Here is a 19,217-nt window from a genome sequence, read left to right as displayed (position 1 = left end):
AAAACATTTGGTCGAACAACCTCCTAGATATGACATTCAGTCAATATATTAAACTCCAAAAGTTATAGGGGCTGCTGTTTTGACGATTATGTGTTTGCATGAAGCCTCCACATCCTTAAAAAAAGTATGTTGTGAGTATGACGACTATGCCAGAGTTGCTATAGGGCTTTTCTTTTTTTAAAAGGTCCAAAACCTGTTTTCATTTATTTTTATTTTAATGTCACCATTAAATAGAAGGACCCAATAGCCAGTGAGCGTTTGCTGGATGGGCGCCTCAATTGCGAATGTTTTAGATAGCAGATTTAGTTGTATGGTATGACAATTCTCGAAAGACAAGCTCTAACACTACACGGAATATGCTGCAAAAACGAATGATCATGATAAAAAAACCTAGAATAATTTTTCTTCAAAACAACGCACAGAAAAAGTCTCATGAACGCCACACCTGACACTTGATGCGCGAGGAGCGCCCTCCAACAAAAAAGTCTCACGAGCGCTCCGCGCTTGACACTTGACGCGCGAGGAACGCTCACCAACTAACCATTGCAGGGAGCGTTCCTCAACTGATGATTTCATCTTGGTTCACGAAAGTATTTAGACCGATGGGCATTTGGGTAGAATATCACACTGTTGTTATTTCTCCGAAAAGGCCGGTTTTTTATTGAAGGAAACTGAAAAGGCCGAAATTAGTTCAACCTGGAAAGGCCGAAACTAGTCACCCGGGCAGCCCGAGCGGTATGTACAGATGGACAGTTTGCCTAAAAAAACAAGGTACAGGTGGGCTGTGGCAGCCACCACGCCCGACGGTCTTATTTATTCTCGACTAAAACAGTTGAAAACACATAAAAAAACGTTCACAAAAGAGCCCACTAATTTGGCACGGCCTGGCCCTTGCCGCATAGCCGCGCCATCTTCTGGAGCAGCGTCGCGATCTGCCGGTCGTCGCCGTTGTTCCGCGCCACCACCTCCCGCAGCTCCCTCGCGCGGCGCCTCGCCGCCACCCTTTCTCTCCCGTTGACAGCCGAGCGCACCGCTCGCGCCACGTCCTCCGCCTTGAACTCCCCGAACCGCTCCTGCTTCACGCGCGTGGCCGCCGCGCCCAGCTCCACCGCGAGGTTGGCGTTCAGCGGCTGGTCGATGTGCAGCGGCAGCGCCACCATCGGCACCCCCGCCGCCATGGACTCCAGCACCGAGCTCCACCCGCAGTGGGTCAGGAACGCGCCGCAGGACTGGTGCGACAGGATGCGCCACTGCGGCGCCCACCCTTCCACCACCAGCCCGCGCGCCGGCTTGAACCCCCGCGGCATGGACCTCGCCGCACCTCGGGCGTCGTCCTCCGCGTTCGGGAACCGCACCACCCAGAGGTAGGGCACCCTGCTGAGCTCCAGCCCGCGCGCCATCTGCGCCATCTGCCGGTCTGACATGAAGTACTCGCTGCCGAAGGAGACGAGCACCACGGAGCCCGGCTCCTTGCCGTCGAGCCACTTCATGATGCGGCCGCCGTCGCGCTTCCCGTCGGAGCCACCGGAGTCCGCGAGCAACGGGCCGGTGGGCACGACCTCCTTGCCCACGAGCTGGGACAGGTAGTCGACGTACTTGCGCTCGATGTCGGCGCACGTCTTGATGGCCACGAACCCGGAGGAGCGCTCCAGGCTGAGCGGCAGGCGGTCGCGCTCGGGGATCTGGGCTGTGCCGTCATCGCGGGAGACGAGCTGCGCCGCGTATTTGGCGTCCTCCTCGGCGCCGCCGAGGCTGATGGCCTCGAACGGGAAGGCGCTGGGGGTCCGTTCATTCTTGAGGCAGTGGACGACGAATGCCTTAGCGGCGGCGCTGAAGGTGCTGAAGTGGACGGCAGGCACGCCGCGCGCCGCGGCCTCGAGCGGCGCCCACGGCTGGAGGAAGTCGTAGACGACAATGTCCGGGCAGAGCTCGTCGAGGAGCGCGCCGAAGCGCGGCGCGGCGAGGTCGCAGGCGCGCTTGAGGGCCGGCATGAGGTGCGCGGGAAGGCCCTTGGTGGTGTGCAGCGCGGGCGGGAGGCCGGGGAGCGCCGGGAGGTGGAGCTCGACGAGCCTGACCCTGTCCGTCTGGTGGTGCGCGAGGGGCGCCAGGTTGGCCGGGGTGGAGACGAGGTGCACGACGACGTCGAGGTGGTGGTCGTCGGGGCTGGTGGCGACGAGGCGCTTGGCCAGCTCGAGGTACGGGTTGATGTGGCCGTGCGCCAGCCACGGGAACATGACCACGCGCATGCACTCGCGCTCCGCCTGCGCCATGGCGATCGGTCGGTGATGAGGGAGGTCTAGGAGGAGCTACTTGTTCAGTTCAGCTGACTGGAATTCTTCTTCGTGCTGTGTGCTGTGTGATGTGATCTACGGCCTTCGGGGCGCGTGGATTTATAGACGGGGTAATCCTGTCTGGGTTTGGATTTGCGATGGCGCTGACCATCGACGTGTATGGAGCCCAGTGAGCGAGCGCCGCGCGCAAGCCGCCCGGAGGTCATGGGCTACGTCGTCATCGTGTCTGGCGCGCGGAGTCACTTTTCCTAGGCCACGTGCCGCCGGGGACGCGAGGCGCGTGTCGGGCTTCTTCCATCACGTTCGAGATGCCTGTGTGACTCGATCTAAGACAGCGCACAACTCGATTTTGGTTATGCTTTAGACCATAGGTCCGTCATATAAAACTACTCCCTCTGTTTCTAAATATTTTTTTTTTAGAATTTCAAATGAACTATTACATACGGATGTACGTAAACACATTTTAGAGTGTGGATTCACTCATTTTACTCCGTATGTAGTCATTCGTGAAAATCTCTAGAAAGACAAATATTTAGGAACGAAGGAAAGTGTCTGAGCCTCCCTATCAATTTTTTTCAGACTTGGACAGAGAAGGCGGAGCGGATCAAGTGTTTGGCTGCTTAAAGCTAGTTATCCCCTCCAATCATCGACCCTACACCGTGAAGATCGGACCTCCCCTCGTACATCTTCTTCATTGAAGACGACATTGTATCATAACTTGGGGAGCAATTCTTAACTTAACATAGCAGTTCTTAAGTTAAACATACAAAACATTACAACTAAGATCATAGTAGTTCTTAACCCATAACATCACCTTGGGCCATTTTCCCTTTGCCACATGTTGTGTTTTAATAGCGTCACAGGATGTTGACGTGGAGGGGAGGTCTGGTTGGGATGGTTCACGTGGAAAATTTCATCGTGATGAGGGAGTTGGGGCGGGGGGTCGCTGTCGGTGTCAAAATCGGCGGATCTCGGGTAGGGGGTCCCGAACTGTGCGTCTAAGGCTGTGGTAACAGGAGGCGGGGGACACAATGTTTACCCAGGTTCGGGCCCACTCTATGGAGGTAATCTACTTCCTGCTTGACTGATCTTGATGAATATGAGTATTACAAGAGTTGATCTACCACGAGATCGTAATGGCTAAACCCTAGAAGCTAGCCTATGATTATGATTGTTCTTGTCCTACGGACTAAACCCTCCGATTTATATAGACACCGGAGGGGGCTAGGGTTACACAAAGTCGGTTACAGAGAAAGGAATCTACATATCCAAATCGCCAAGCTTGCCATCCACGCAAAGGAGAGTCCCATCCGGACACGGGAAGAAGTCTTCTATCTTGTATCTTCACAGCCCAATAGTCTAGCATATGTATATAGTCCGGCTGTCCGAGGACCCCTTAATCCAGGACGCCCTCAGTAGCCCCTGAATCAGGCTTCAATGACGATGAGTCCGGCGCGTAGATTGTCTTCGGCATTGCAAGGCGGGTTCCTTCTCCGAATACTTCAAAGTAGATCTTGAACACAAGAATCGTGTTCGGCTCTGCAAAACAAATTTCACATACCACTATAGAGAGTATAATATTCCACGAGTCCAATCCGCTGACAACTTTTCGTAGCTTGACATCACGCCACGGCCCGGTTATTATTCGAACAGTTTTTTAGCCCGCCCCTCCGTATTTCGAGGTGCGGTTTCATTGGCACGCCTTGTCAAAGCAGAGATCGTGTCCACTTATCACGGGATTCTCATCAATACGGGCATGGGTAACCCAACCGTGCCATCTGCACGACGCTTGGGGATAAGCGAGTTTTAAGGCGAGCATGTAGGCACATTACTTTTACTGCCTTTATAAAGGGATAAGGATTCATCCTAGTTTACCCACGCCTTCTCCTTCCTCTGCCCATCCATTCTCAAGCTCCAGCGCCCAAGCTTTCGCCTTCTCCGCCCCCAAAAAAGCACTCCAATCATGTCCGGATCCGGAGCAGGAGGCAAGTGGATGGCCTCCTCCGTCAAGGAGAAGGACATCAAGAAGCTCCGGGAGGTCGGGTACCTAGCCAAGGAAATCGCCCATCGACTTTTGGCCAAGGGACAGATCGTCCCCATCCTGGAGCCCCATGAGAGGGTAGTGTTCCATACACACTTCGTCCGCGGGCTGGGATTCCCCCTTTACCCGTTCATCCGCGGACTGATGTACTACTACGGGCTGGACTTCCATGATCTGCCCCCCAACTCCATCCTCAACATATCGGCGTTTATCATCGTGTGCGAGGCCTTCCTCTGCATCCCACCTCATTTTGGACTATGGCTGAAGACCTTTAATGTGAAGCCAAAGGTGGTGAGCGGTCAGCAAGCAGAGTGCGGAGGCGCCATGGTGGGCAAGATGCCCAATATCACTTGGCCCGAAGGCTCCTCTATGGAGACTGCCAAAGGATGGCAGTCGGGATGGTTCTACATCACCGAGCCGCGCGGCACCAATTGGGCGGCGGCTCCCGCATTCCGATCCAGAGTCCCGATGTGGCTCACCTCCTGGCAAGAGAAGGGCCTGACCTGGGCTTCCTCGGACGAGCTGACGACGCTCCAGACGCACGTCAAGAACATGATAAACAAGAGAATCAAGCTCGTCAACATGATCCAGGTGATGCTTGTTTGCCGGATTCTTCCGTGCCAAAGCCGGACTTGCAATTTATGGGAGTTCGATCCGGCCAAGCACCAGACCCTACTAGAGCTCTTCGGCACGACGCACAAAGATATCTGGAAGGTGCTCTTCGAGGCCAACGAGGTGCCGCCGCCCATGGACGAGGATCGCGGGCACGACTCAACCCACCCAGCTAGTCCGATAAGTTCTTTCATGTTTTCAAGGTGTACCCTTTACTTGCATATTCGAGGAAAGTGTCTGAGCCTCCCTATCAATTTTTTTCAGACTTGGACAGAGAAGGCGGAGCGGATCAAGTGTCCGGCTCCGCAGCCCGAAGACCCAGAAATCCCGCTTCTTACAAAGATGCTGGTTCCGGCGCCTTATCAGGTGCCGGAGAAGAAGGTCAAGAAAAAGGCCAAGGAGACCAGAAGTGGTCTCCATCGCAAGGGCACTTCGGATGCGGCGTCTGAAGACGTCGGGGCTCACTCCTCCGCCGTCGAAGATGACGAGGAAGAGGAGAAGGAAGAAGAGGAAAGCCATTCCCCCTGCAGCGGGGAGAAAGAAGAGAACGGCCTCCACGCGGTTGGAGGCCGAAGCATCCAAGAAGGGAAACGCTTCCCTTCCAGACAGCTCCACCGCAGCCACCGACAGCAGCTCGGAGTGGCAACCCAGGGACAAGCCCCTGGCCAAATCGCGAGTATCCGGACACATTTATATATCCAGCCTTTCTATTTTATTGTATTGTCATGTTTGAATCATGTATTTGCAGTCCGGCTCGGTCCCATCTCGAGCGGTCCTTATCTTCGGAGGACTCGCTGGACCCGACCGCAATGGACAGCGGGACCATTCCCTCGGCCTCCTCTCCCAAGGACACGGGTGACACCGAGGCGTCGTCCCGAAGGATCCCAGGCCCGGGAAAGAACCCGGAGGCCATCAGGAAGACGCCGGAGGGTGAGGCCTCGGTTGCCGAACACATGGGGGAGCAATCCCCCATGGAAACTGACGATGGGGACCATATCCAATTAAAGCTAGTTATCCCCTCCGATCATCGACCCCACACCGTGAAGATCGGACCTCCCATCGTACATCTTCTTCATTGAAGACGACGTCGCATCATAACCTGAGACGAGGCAATTCTTAACTTAACATAGCAGTTCTTAAGTTAAACATACAAACCATAACAACTAAGATCATAGTAGTTTTTAACCCATAACATCATCCCTTTGCCACATGTTGTGTTTTAATAGCGTCACGGATGTTGACGACTATGCCAGAGGTGCTATAGGTGTTTACTTTTTTCAAAAAATAATAATCCAAAAACCCTTTTCTATTTGTCCATTTTAGTTTCATCATTAAATAGAAGGACCCAATAGCCAGTGAACGTTTGTTGGGAGGGCGCGTCAATTGCAAACGTTTTAGATGACAAATTTAGTTGTATGGTACGGTAATTTCTGAAGAGAAGAAAAAAAATTATGACCAAAAAGAATGGATTTTGCATCTCGTACAAATAAAGTTGCAAAATATGTTTATTTTGCCATCTCCTCTCATCTAACGTTCACCAATAATCATTTCCACAAATAGAAACCCCTTTGGAATTCTTTTCATTGGAGTAAAAGAATATTCAAATATTACACATGAAATTGATTAAAAAAGAATTAGTTCTTTATATCGTAATAATAATAAGAGCATCTCCAACAGGCATCAAAAAGAGCTCCGCGCAACTAAGAACTTGTTTTTTTTGACGCCGAACAGCTCAGCAAAAGCTGTTGCGCTAAAAAAATTTGGGCGCGCGCTGAAAAACGCTATCGCGCGTAGCATATTTTGGGCTCCGGATTGCGCGCGCTTCACAATTTGCATTTTGTGTTTTTTGAACGCGCGTTTTTGTGCTTCTGCTAAAACAGTATTGATCCCAACGCATTAAAAATGCAACAGTGACGCGCTATTGGGTGTGAAATTTTGTATGGCAGTTGGAGATGCTCTAACTTGGAAAAAAAGAAGTTCCAACTCTTTTCAGGCTCGTTTCCAGCCCATTCTTAACTCTAGCAACTTCTGGCTTTTATCTGCCCCAGAACTCCGGAAGCCGTCGTTTCGCGGAGCCCGCGAGAAACAACAAATTTGAATTTGCCAGCCGGCCGGCCACGTCTAGATCTGGAGGCCAGAGTCAGGAACGTGATGGAAGAAGCCCGACACGCGCCTCTCCACCAGGCAACGCGTGGCCTCGGACGAGTGACTCCGCGCGCCGCCCATGCTGACGCCGCAACCCCCGGCCTCCGGGGAGCTTGCGCGCGGCGATCGCTCACTGAGCTCTCTGCACGTACGTACGCCGACGGTCAGCCCCTCGCGGATCAGTTCGCCTATAAATCCACGCGCCCGCCGGCCGCAGATCACACAGCAAGAAGAAGAATTCTACCCAGGCACTGTTTAGCAGTACTCTGTATCAGAAGCTCCTCCCAGTCCCAGCTAGCTCATCGATCGCCATCGCGCAGGCGGAGAGCGAGCGCATGCGTTTGGTCATGTTCCCGTGGCTGGCGCACGGCCACATCAGCCCGTACCTCGAGCTGGCCAAGCGCCTCATCGCCAGCGCCTCCGACGACCACCACCTCGACGTCGTCGTCCACCTCGTCTCCACGCCGGCCAACCTCGCGCCCCTCGCGCACCACCAGACGGGCAGGCTCAGGCTCGTCGAGCTCCACCTGCCGGCGCTCCCTGACCTCCCGCCCGCGCTGCACACCACCAAGGGCCTCCCCGCCCGCCTCATGCCGGTCCTCAAGCGCGCCTGCGACCTCGCCGCGCCACGCTTCGGCGCGCTCCTCGACGAGCTCAGCCCGGACATCCTCGTCTACGACTTCATCCAGCCGTGGGCGCCGCTCGAGGCCGAGGCACGCGGCGTTCCGGCGGTCCACTTCGCCACCTGCGGCGCCGCCGCCACGGCGTTCTTCATCCACTGCCTCAAGACGGACCGGCCACCCAGCGCCTTCCCGTTCGAGAGCATCAGCCTCGGCGGCGCCGACGAGGACGCCAAGTACACGGCGCTGGTCGCCGTCCGCGAAGACAGCACCGCCCTCGTTCCCGAGCGCGACCGCCTGCCGCTCAGCCTGGAGCGCTCGTCCGGGTTCGTGGCCGTCAAGACTTGCGCTGACATCGAACGCAAGTACATGGACTACCTGTCCCAGCTCTTGGGCAAAGAGATCATCCCCACCGGCCCTTTGCTCGTCGACTCCGGTGGGTCGGATGAGCAGCGCGACGGCGGCCGCATCATGCGGTGGCTCGACGGCGAGGAGCCAGGCTCCGTGGTGTTCGTCTCCTTCGGCAGCGAGTACTTCATGTCGGAGCGCCAGATGGCGCAGATGGCGCGCGGGCTGGAGCTCAGCGGGGTGCCCTTTCTATGGGCGGTGCGGTTCCCGAACGCAGAGGATGACGCCCGCGGCGCGGCGAGGTCCATGCCGCCGGGGTTCGCGCCAGCGCGCGGGCTGGTGGTGGAAGGGTGGGCGCCGCAGCGGCGCATCCTGTCGCACCCTTCCTGCGGCGCGTTCCTGACCCACTGCGGGTGGAGCTCAGTGCTGGAGTCGATGGCGGAAGGGGTGTCGATGGTGGCGCTGCCGCTGCACATCGACCAGCCGCTGAACGCCAACCTCGCGGTGGAACTGGGCGCGGCGGCCACGCGCGTGAAGCAGGAGCGGTTCGGGGAGTTCACGGCGGAGGAAGTGGCGCGGGCGGTGCGCGCGGCTGTGAAGGGGGAGGAAGGGGAGGCGGCGAGGCGCCGCGCGAGGGAGCTGCGGGAGGTGGTGGCGCGGAACAACGGCGACGGACGGCAGATCGCGACGGTGCTGCAGAGGATGGCGCGGCTCTGTGGCAAGGGCCAGGCCGTGCCAAATTAGTGGGCTTTTTAAAGTGGTTTTGGTTGAAAATGAAAGAAGGAAGTCCATTTCTCACCCCGAAATGCGCCTGACGGAACAACCCCCGAACTCTATTTGGGTACACCGGTACAGTTTTGAATTTGACCCCAAATGTACACCGCCGGTTAAATCTCTCCCAAAGACCGTGCTTGAGATGGGTGTAAAATGGAGCAACATGGAGGTGTTTTGTTTATCGGTGTAACTTACGGATCCGGCTTGCCTGCTCCCTTCCCATGCTTTCATCCGTGCTCCCACTTCATCCTACGGCTGTCTTTTTTTTTTCTTTTTTTAATTTAATCATCTTCCACCTTATTTTAAGAGGTGAGACCGGGTCTTATTTTATTCCAATCAAATCAAGCCACGTACGCGGGAGCACGGATGGGCACACGCAGAGAGCAGGCAAGTCTCGTCCGTAATTTACTGGCACTAATGACCAATTTCCGTCGGAAACAAAACGACCGATCAAGGCATGTATCTTTTATGAGGTATTTAAAACTTACTGGCGCTAATGACCAATTTCTGCCGGAAACAAAACGACAGATCGAGGCTAGGAGGTAAACAAAACGACAGATCGAGGCTAGGAGGTATTTTTAAAGCGAAAGTGCTGTCCATCACTGCCTCCTCGTTCGTGAGCTCGTCTTAGCGGTGAGGCCAGCCTAAAGTATCTGTGGGGATTTTTTTTCTTCAATGTGAACAATAATTGAACGGTGTTTTAGGCTTATTTTCTAATAAGTTATGGGGTCAGCTAACACGTAGCTCCGCCGCTGCCAACGGTGATGCGAGGAGGGGTGTTGTAAGGTGAAACCCTAGAGGAAGATTTTTCACGAATTGGAGAGGAAATCCTCAAGAACAAGAAGAACACAAAGAAGGAAAACAAGAGGAACATTCAAATTGACTTGATTCAATCATACATGTGCTAGATCCAATCACACAAAGAAAGATACAAAGGTCCAAATCCAACACAAGAAGATACAAGAGGAAGCTAGTTCATCCCATTCCTATGAGGAGAGAGGTTTTGATGATCTTATGATGGGGATCCTTCCCTAGATGGGGTCTTGATGTCCACGGGAGAAACTTCTTCCTTAGAAGGTCATGATCTCCATGAGGAAGATGAGCAAAGCTTTCTCTTTGTCTATCAAATACTTTGCTATCCTCTAAATGAGTTAGGGAAGGGGTATATATAGCCTAGGGACGAATTGTGAGGGAGAGGGGGATACAAGGGTCAAAACCCAAAAAGTGCACGTAGGCACGCAGAGGGGTCCGGGCACCCGGACCAGTCAAAGGCGCATGCACAGGCGGGGCCGGGCACCCAGACTGGGCCGAGGGCTGGCTGGATAGGGGCCGGGCACCCGGGCGAAGGCAGCAGCTCCCAGCGCAGGGGCCAGGCACCCGGGGCTAGCTGCTCGGGCACCCGGGGCGGCGTCTGCAGCGCCCAGCGGCGGGGCCGGGCACCCGGGGCCAACCAGGCCGGGCACCCGGGGCGTCCAGGGAGGGGGGCCGGCCGTCAGCTAGGGGACCGGGCACCCGGGGATGTCCACGTCGGGCACCCGGAGTGTCCAGGGGCCTCCGGTCTTCCTTGTTTGGATCACTCCTCTCTTCCCTCTCCATGGTTGCTTGAATCTCCGTCCTCGTGTCCTCCCGGTAATCTCCTTGGTACCTAACAAGGCACAACGTTTCTATTTGAGTTAGGACCCGACTCTCATATGAAATCGAATGAAGTTTGAAGAGGAAGGAGTCAACCTCAGTTTCGATGGCACGTGCGTGTCCTCTTGTCATCGATCTTCTCCGTCCTTGGGGTGGTGGTGTGACGTCCATGGTGATGGTCGAGGGATGCTCCGCATCATCTCCTCCTCCCTTGGGAGAGATCCGTCCACGAATCGTGATCTTCATCACCGTGGTAAAGAGAGAGCGTCGCCGTGTAGAAGTGGACAACCACCAAGTACTCATCATCGTCAAGCTTGAAATGGGCACTCTTCAATGTCGCACCGTCTCGTGATTCCTTCAAAAGGAGCAAGAAGAACAAACACTTGAAAAAATAAATGCGGTTAGCGTTAGAGCAACACCAAGCATTCAAGAGGTGATTCACCAAACAAGTGTCGTCATCAAGCATAGCGTATGGTGTGACAAGGAAGTGTGGCATGGCATTTAAGCACATAAATTTGGCACATGGAGAAGCATCATGGAAATAATCATGCAAAGATGAGGTAAAGATGCTAATATGTGGGACAAGTAAACAAGCATCTACCTCAATATTATAGTAAGCATGCATAAGACTCTCAATGAACGGTCTATGGTAGTTATAAGAGTCATTCACAACACCAAATGAAATGGAATGTCTAAACACAATGGGCAAGTGCAAGACAATCCGAGCATAATGTGCACATGGTATAATGAAAATAGTGTGGCACTCAACACAATGAAAAGAGCAATTTTTCATCATGTGTGAGGCAATCAGGTGAAGCAAAAGGACATGTCATATGCGAAATGATGACATTGGTGCAACCAAACATGTGATATGGGCAAGTATGTATCATGGGTGGTGCACTACACGAAGCAAACATAGAAATCATATCGCACAAACTAGTGGAGCGAAGATGCAACCCACTAGAGGAAATCATGAAAATCAAGTCATGTGAGCAAATAATAGGCATAGACAATGCGCATGACATATCGCAAGCACGAGCACAAAGCAAGATCATATTATCATCGTAGGAATGGAGCACATAGCAAACATGACAATAACAAGCAATATCTCCACCAAACTTGCAAATACACATACAAGTAGGAGAATCAATCATCATGTGTAATGCAAAGCATGAGTCACAAAATGCATGGCAAAGGCATAGAAATGAGCATATCATGCAAAGTGAACATGGCAAGATGGGCATATAATATGTAATGGACAATAATCCATAGCCAAGTGAGAGCCATGTAGAAGAACGCGTGAAGTATTTGCGCGAAGAGAGCAGTGGGAAAGACAATCCATGGGATCCCAAGTCATCATTGCTCTTTAGAGCTCGTTTCATCAACTCATGAGATTGAGAGGTTGACAAGTATTCATGGATACCTACACAAAAGAGACACAAATCAAAGAAAGTGTGTGTGTGGTAAATGTATACATCATCCATCATGATATGTATGTGCATGTGTGAGTTAGCACAAGATAAGCATCGCTCAAAGAAATTTTATGCATGGTATAAGTAGGGCTGGGCATTCGGTAGAAATAGAAAATAAGGTTTTTACCGTTTGGTTTATTTTCTAATTCGGTTAGCAGAACTAAAAACCGAAATTAGTAATCCAAAATTGCTAACTGATTTCTTGGATAACCGATTAATTTGGTTTGGTTTTTCGTACATACCGAACCCTGCTTAAAGTTAGTACAGCACGGCAAGGAGCGCTTCTCGTCTGAGCGATGAGCATCCCGCAATATTCATATCGTCCATCGCCTTGTCCCTTGAGCATATAAAGCAATGTGGGACTAAACAAATATGCCGCTGCACACTCCATCGAGTCAACAGACGCACTAGTTGTTCGTTTGGGCCTTTTAGTTAGTAGAGGGCCCAGGTGACCAGGTCTATACACTAGAGCTCTACTACAAGGCTTAGCATTTCTCAAAAACAAAAAAGCTACCAGGCTCGGCATGCATGTGATACGCACCAATTCGGGTAGAACGTGGGACAAAGCATGCATTGCATTAGGGAGTTTGCCTCCAGAGAAAGGTTAAACAAGCTGGCCGTTCGTACACTGTGGTCGGACACGCGCATGGGTTGACAACGACGCTTTGGCGATACGCGGGAGCCTCCTGCTCGAATACTTCGGTTTCTGTTTCGGTTACCGGTTTAACACCGAACCGACCGATTTAAATTTGGTTATTAAACCTAAAAATCGAATTTAATTCTGGTAGCATAAAAAACCAAAAATTTGGTTTATTCAATTTCGGCATCGGTTTGGTATTCGGTTGGTCGGTTTTTATGCCCACCCCTGGGTATAAGAACATGTCATCCATCATGAAAGAATAGTTGTTATGTATGACACGATGGGGACACAAATTGAGAATGCAAGAATATGACATATCACTAGCATGTTTATTCATGGGGAGCATATGGTGCAAATAAGTATTGGGATCATGCAATGGATAGGATGAATCTAAATCTCCTAAAATGTATGAAGAAACTATGGGGGTCTCCTCATGAGCACTATTGGAAACATTATATGAAGAAAATGGACAATATCCAAAACAATGCATACCCGAAGCTAGGTGGTCATGGCATGGCATATGAGATAAATGATGCAAATGGAGCATATCAATATCATCACAAGAAAATCAAATGCCAGTAACCATGGACTCGTCATCTATGCCATAAGTGCAAATTGGGTTTATGTTGATGGCATATGCATAGTCACTACGATGAGATTGCAAATTATGACATATTGTTGATCTCATGCATAGCATATGACAAGTCAAGCGGATTGTCAAACATGACGTGACCAAGAGAATTATCACAAGAAATCCTATGTAACATGGCATCACAACTAATAGACTCAACATGGCAATCATTAAACTCATCATAAATGGGTAAATCATCGCATGGGCAAGTCGAACTAGAATGAAGCCTGCCAATAGGTGGATCAACATCATGCAAGCAAGCAATACCAAGGATGTCCACTAGTGGGACTAGATCATCACCTTCACCTATTTTACCTTGTTCATTCCACACAAGTGGTGTAGGTGAGGTGGCAAAGACCAAATGGTGGTCATCATCTTCATCTTGATGGAACCATGTGGAGGTGCATCATATTCCACCATGGCCATCGTCTTGTCCATAGGAAGGATGAAGTCATCGCGAATCGGCGGGTCGTCATATATGGGACCTATCACCAAAGGAGAAGACACAATAGAGGTAGAGGTTAAGTCGTTAGAAATCATAGTGCCCTCACATGCCCTATAAACTACCTCACTTTCTCTATGTGGTGGTGGCTCACTCACTCCCTCAAGGTAGGTACACTCAATGTCACATATGGTGGAGTCACTCAAATCACTAAAGTGATGGTGTTGGTGGCTCTCTCACATGGGAATTGTGGCAACTCATCATATATGGGGCTAGTGATGAAGTCACTCTCACTCTCAATATGGTGGCACAAGTCACTCAAGTCATCATACGTCACCGTGGTCGAAGGGAAAATCCCATGCTCAACCATCTCGTCATCGTCGTCGCCGTGGATGAAGGCCGAAGATGGCACATCATCGCTCTCCTCCATGACCGAAGGGAAAATCCCATGCTCGATCATCTCATCACCATCGTCGTGGATGAAGGCCGATGTAGGCATACTCGATGGAGGCAGGCAAAGATGTCGTACGTCCAAAGGCGAAGATGCCTTGATAACACTTGGCGAAGATGCCGAAGTGGTGGTAGTAGTCGTAGCTCCATATTGTTGGTGCTTGTCTCGCGGTCTTCTCTTGTGCTCATGAAGGTTTTCTTGACGGTGTCGCGTGGTACTTGCATCTTGTGGCCATTCCGAAGACTTGCGACTCAAGCGTCTCCGCCTTGAAGATGAAGAAGAGGAAGAAGACTTGTAGTTGGCCCACATGTGTTGGATGTCATCCAAATGTGCGTCCAACTTGGTGTCGATGTAGTCCCTTGTCCGTGCTTCGCTTTCGTGAATGTCGAAAGTGAGTCGCTCAATGCCTCGCATTGCTCGTTGTAGTCGGAAGATGGGCGTGTTGGTGATGTAGTTGTTCACGTCGTCGTTGCCATGGAAGACCAGAGATGAAATGCCTTGCCTATCCATCACAAGACTCGAGAAAATATGAGTGGAAGAAAGGAAAGAACTAGACCAATGTACCTTATACAATGTTGAAGATGGATCAATGATCACTTAATAATGTATCAAGGAAATAGCATAATTGGTACCAGATCTTGTCAATTTTCACACCTACACAAGTAAGGCTTATGGTGGATCTCGGTGAGGACAATGGCACAAAAATTTGATGCAAAATGTTAGCATTAGTCAATAATGTTGGAAAATATTCACAAATTAGCAAGTGAAACAAGTAGACCAATAGTAATATGTGGCACATGGAAACACACACAGATAGATAAATGGGGTCGTGCAACCAAGGAATGAGCACAAAATGTGGAATCCACGGAAAACGCTCGTGTTGCACAACGCAAGAGAGACGCTAGCATGATTGCTCAATAGGCGGATACGACACTTGTGCACAACCTATAGGATGCAAAATGTATGATCTTTCTATCCCAAGTATGCTATGTGTATGATGTTCCCGGTGTTCTTCTCAAGATGATCCAAGATGATCGGATATGACAATCTTATGTGCAATGTGGTATGATGCTATGGATCTTGCTCACAAGATTCTTTGCTCTCTTTTTCTTTTTGCTTAAAAGCTTTTTTTATATGGCCACTTATGCGAAATGCACAAACCAAGATAGCAATTGTGTATATGCAGGAACAATCTTGTGACACAAGGGATGATATGATGATACCAATATGATATGGTATGTATGCAATGGGAGGTACGGATGACTAATGTGCACAAGTAACGTTGCCGGCAATACTCAATGGCTAGTCTCGATAGGCAAGTGATGCAAAATGGGCTAAGGGGTTAACAATGTAATGGCAAAATTTACAATGAAGGGATACCACGATACCAAGGTGATATGGAGGTTACCATTCTTGCTTACGGTTAGGTTGTCAAAATGGTGAAGTGCTCGATGTCGAATCCTTGTCGAAGGTGAGCGGCGGTGTTATCAATGTCGAACCTTTCCTAGTTAGCCGAAACATCCTAGGAAATGGAAAAAACCGCAAACTCAAAATCTCAAGGAAAATGTCAAATGGTGGTAGCGGAATGTGTTCGTGGTTCCGGAGTTAGCAATACGGAAGTGGTGGTGGTGGTAGATGACGAAGCAACCGTCCCTAAGTAGCCAAAACACCTTAGGAGACTCAAGTCACCACTCAAGCAACCAAAAATGCTATATTGTACTAAAATGGTTTAGGTTACGGAAAACTATGGTGGTTTGGCGGATGATATGGCGGATGGCCTATGCAAAGATACCAAAATGCCAAATTTTTGATGGAGTCAAATGGTGTTGAATCCTACCTAGATGGATGGGGGATGTCAATAGCTACTCAACGAGCTAAAGAACGTCAAAATCGGACTCCCGGAGCAAAAGTTATGGCCGAAACGGTTTTTGTTGGTGGGCTGTTTCTGGGTGGTGCGGGTGCCCGGGGGTTGGAGGTGCGGGCTCCCGGGGTGGATAGGGAGGTTGGGCGGAAGGAGTGGCTTGGGGATCCGGGTGCCCGGGGGTAAGGGGTGCAGGCACCCGGGGTGGTCAGCGGGGTTGGTTGGGGGGTCCGGGTGCCTGGGGTTTGAGGTCCGGGTGCCCGGGGGTGACGGATTTGGACAGAAATTCATGGGAAAATGGAAGAAATTGGTGAATTTCATGTAAGGAAAGGTGGAGATGGATGGGGGAAGGTTAGATCCACTTGAAACCAAACAAATCCATGGATCAAATCCAACAAAACCACATGGAACCAACAAATCACAAAAAAATTGGGGCTATTTTTTATGGGAAATTTTCAAAATTGAGGAAGAAACAACAAAATTAGGCTAGAGAACAAGAAGGGGGGCTCCAATTTCGTGAGAAACCGTGGTTCATGATACCAAGATGTTGTAGGGTGAAACCCTAGAGGGAGATCTTTCACGAATTGGAGGAGAAATCCCCAAGAATAAGAACACAAAGAGGAAAAACAAGAGGAACACTCAAATTGACTTGATCCAATCACACATATGCTAGATACAATCACACAAAGAGAGATACAAAGGTCCAAATCCAACACAAGAAGATAACAAGAGGAAGCTAGTTCATTCCAATGCTATGAGGAGAGAGGTCTTGATGATCCTATGATGGGGATCCTTCCCTAGATGGGGTCTTGATATCCACAAGAGGAACTTCTCCCTTAGGAGGTCATGATCTCCATGAGGAGGAAGACGAGCAAAGCTCTCTCTTTGTCTATCCAATACTTTGCCATCCTCTAAATGAGCTAGGGAAGGGGTATATATAGGGACTAATTGTGAGGGAGAGGGGGATACAAGGGTCAAAACCCAAAAAATGCACGCAGGCACGCGGAGGGGTCCAGGCACCCGGGGCAAAGGTGTCTGGGCGCCCGGACCGGTCAGAGGTGCGCGCACAGGCAGGGCCGGGCACCCGGGGCTGCAAGGGCCGGGCAGACGAACTGGGCCGAGGGCCGGCTAGAGAGGGGTCGGGTACCCGGGGGTGCCAAGCCCGGGCACCCAGGCGGAGGCAGCAGCTCCCAGCGCAGGGGCTGGACACCCGGGGCTAGCTGGCCGGGCACCCGGGGCGGCGGCTGCAGCACCCAACGGTGGGGCTGGGTACCCGGGGTGTCCAGGGAGGGGGGCCGGCCGACAGCTAGGGTACCAGACACCTGGGGATTGATACATCTCCAATGTATCTACTTTTCCAAACACTTTTGCCCTTGTTTTGGACCCTAATTAGCATGATTTGAATGGAACTAACCCGGACTGACGCTGTTTTCAACAGAACTGCCATGGTGTTATTTTTGTGCAGAAACAAAAGTTCTCGGAATGACTTGAAAATCCACGGAGATAAGTTTCGGAAAATATAAAAAATACTGGCAAAAGATGAAGGCCAGGGTGCCCACACCCAGTCCACGAGGGTGGGGGGCGCGCCCCCTCCCCCTGGGCGCGCCCCCCTGTCTCGTGGGCCCCCTGCTGCTCCACCGACCTCAACTCCAACTCCATATATTCCGTTTCACAGAGAAAAAAATCAGCAAGGAAGTTTCATCACGTTTTACGATACGGAGCCGCCGCCAAGCCCTAAAATCTCTCGGGAGGGCTGATCTGGAGTCCGTTCGGGGCTCCGGAGAGGGGGATTCATCGCTGTCGTCATCATCAACCATCCTCCATCACCAATTTCATGATGCTCACCGCCGTGCGTGAGTAATTCCATCGTAGGCTTGTTGGACGGTGATGGGTTGGATGATATTTACCATGTAAACAAGTTAGTTTTGTTAGGGTTTGATCCCTAGTATCCACTATGTTCTGAGATTGATGTTGCTATGACTTTGCTATGCTTAATGCTTGTCACTAGGGCCTGAGTGCCATGATTTCAGATCTGAACCTTTATGTTTTCATGAATATATGTGAGTTCTTGATCCTATCTTGCAAGTCTATAGTCACCTATTATGTGTTATGATCCGACAACCCCGAAGTGACAACAATCGGGATACTTCTCGATGATGACCGTAGTTTGTGGAGTTCATGTCACCAAGTGCTAATGCTTTGGTCCGGTTCTCTATTAAAAGGAGGGCTTAATATCCCTTAGTTTCCTTTAGGACCCCGCTGCCACGGGAGGGTAGGACAAAAGATGCCATGCAAGTTCTTTTCCATAAGCACGTATGACTATATTCAGAATACATGCCTACATTACATTGATGAACTGGAGCTAGTTCTGTGTCACCCTATGTTATAACTATTACATGATGAATTGCATCCGACATAATTATCCATCACTGATCCAATTCCTACGAGCTTTTCATATATTGCGCTTTGCTTATTTACTTTACCGTTGCTACTGTTACAATTACTACAAAACTGCTATCTTTACTTTTGCCACTGTTACCATTACTATCATGCTACTTTGCTACTAAATACCTTGCTGCAGATACTAAGTTATCCAGGTGTGGTTGAATTGACAACTCAACTGCTAATACTTAAGAATATTCTTTGGCCCCCCTTGTGTCGAATCAATAAATTTGGGTTGAATACTCTACCCTCGAAAGCTGTTGCAATCCCCTACACTTGTGGGTTATCATGACTAATTTCTGGCGCCGTTGCCGGGGAGCATAGCTCTATTCTCTGATTCACTTGGGATTTATATCTGCTGATCACTATGAATAACTTGAAAGATCAAAGAACTAAAATTTATCCCTTAACTACAAGGAGAGGTAAGGAACTGTCATCTAGCTCTGCACTAGATTCTTCTTCTGTTATGAGTAAGCTTGCGACACCTAAACCTACTACCGCTAAGAATTCTGATATGTCGCATGTTATTGATGATGCCACTTCTGCTATGCATGATACTTATGATGGAACTACTTCTATGCTTGATACTACTGTGCTATTAGGTGAATATCTTGATGAACAACTTGCTAGGGTTAGAGAGAATGAAATAATTGAAAATGAAATCATTGATGATAGTGATGATGAAGGTTCTCCCCCTAATTATGAATTGCTTGTTGTTCCTGAGGGTTATGTTATGAATGAAGAAGCTGCTAGAGCTATTTTTGCTTGCAATGATAGATATGATCTTAAGAAGTTATTAGCCAAATGGAAGCAGC

General features: G+C 50.4%; 2 protein-coding genes across 2 annotated transcripts; one reads left to right on the top strand and one right to left on the bottom strand.

Moving 5' to 3' along the window:
* Positions 1–645: 645 nt before the first annotated feature.
* On the bottom strand, positions 646–2,430 carry LOC123040676 (UDP-glucosyltransferase 29-like). Its single transcript, XM_044463453.1, has one exon. It carries the CDS (start codon positions 2,268–2,270, stop codon positions 870–872), a length of 1,401 nt encoding a protein of 466 aa, XP_044319388.1. The 5' UTR covers positions 2,271–2,430; the 3' UTR covers positions 646–869.
* Positions 2,431–6,985: 4,555 nt separating this feature from the next.
* Positions 6,986–9,010, top strand: LOC123040675 (UDP-glucosyltransferase 29). The gene has a single exon (XM_044463452.1). The coding sequence runs from the start codon at positions 7,425–7,427 to the stop codon at positions 8,799–8,801; it is 1,377 nt and encodes a 458-aa protein (XP_044319387.1). The 5' UTR covers positions 6,986–7,424; the 3' UTR covers positions 8,802–9,010.
* Positions 9,011–19,217: the final 10,207 nt, after the last annotated feature.

Source organism: Triticum aestivum, chromosome 2B (genome assembly GCF_018294505.1).
Source record: "Triticum aestivum cultivar Chinese Spring chromosome 2B, IWGSC CS RefSeq v2.1, whole genome shotgun sequence".
Taxonomy (NCBI): Eukaryota; Viridiplantae; Streptophyta; class Magnoliopsida; order Poales; family Poaceae; genus Triticum; species Triticum aestivum.
Note: the sequence above shows the minus strand (reverse complement) of the source record. Positions and strands in the feature narration are given on the sequence as shown.

Coding starts and splice junctions, on each gene's coding strand:
- LOC123040676 (XM_044463453.1), bottom strand. CDS start 2,270: ATGGCGCAGGCGGAGCGCGAGTGCATGCGCGTGGTCATGTTCCCGTGG.
- LOC123040675 (XM_044463452.1), top strand. CDS start 7,425: ATGCGTTTGGTCATGTTCCCGTGGCTGGCGCACGGCCACATCAGCCCG.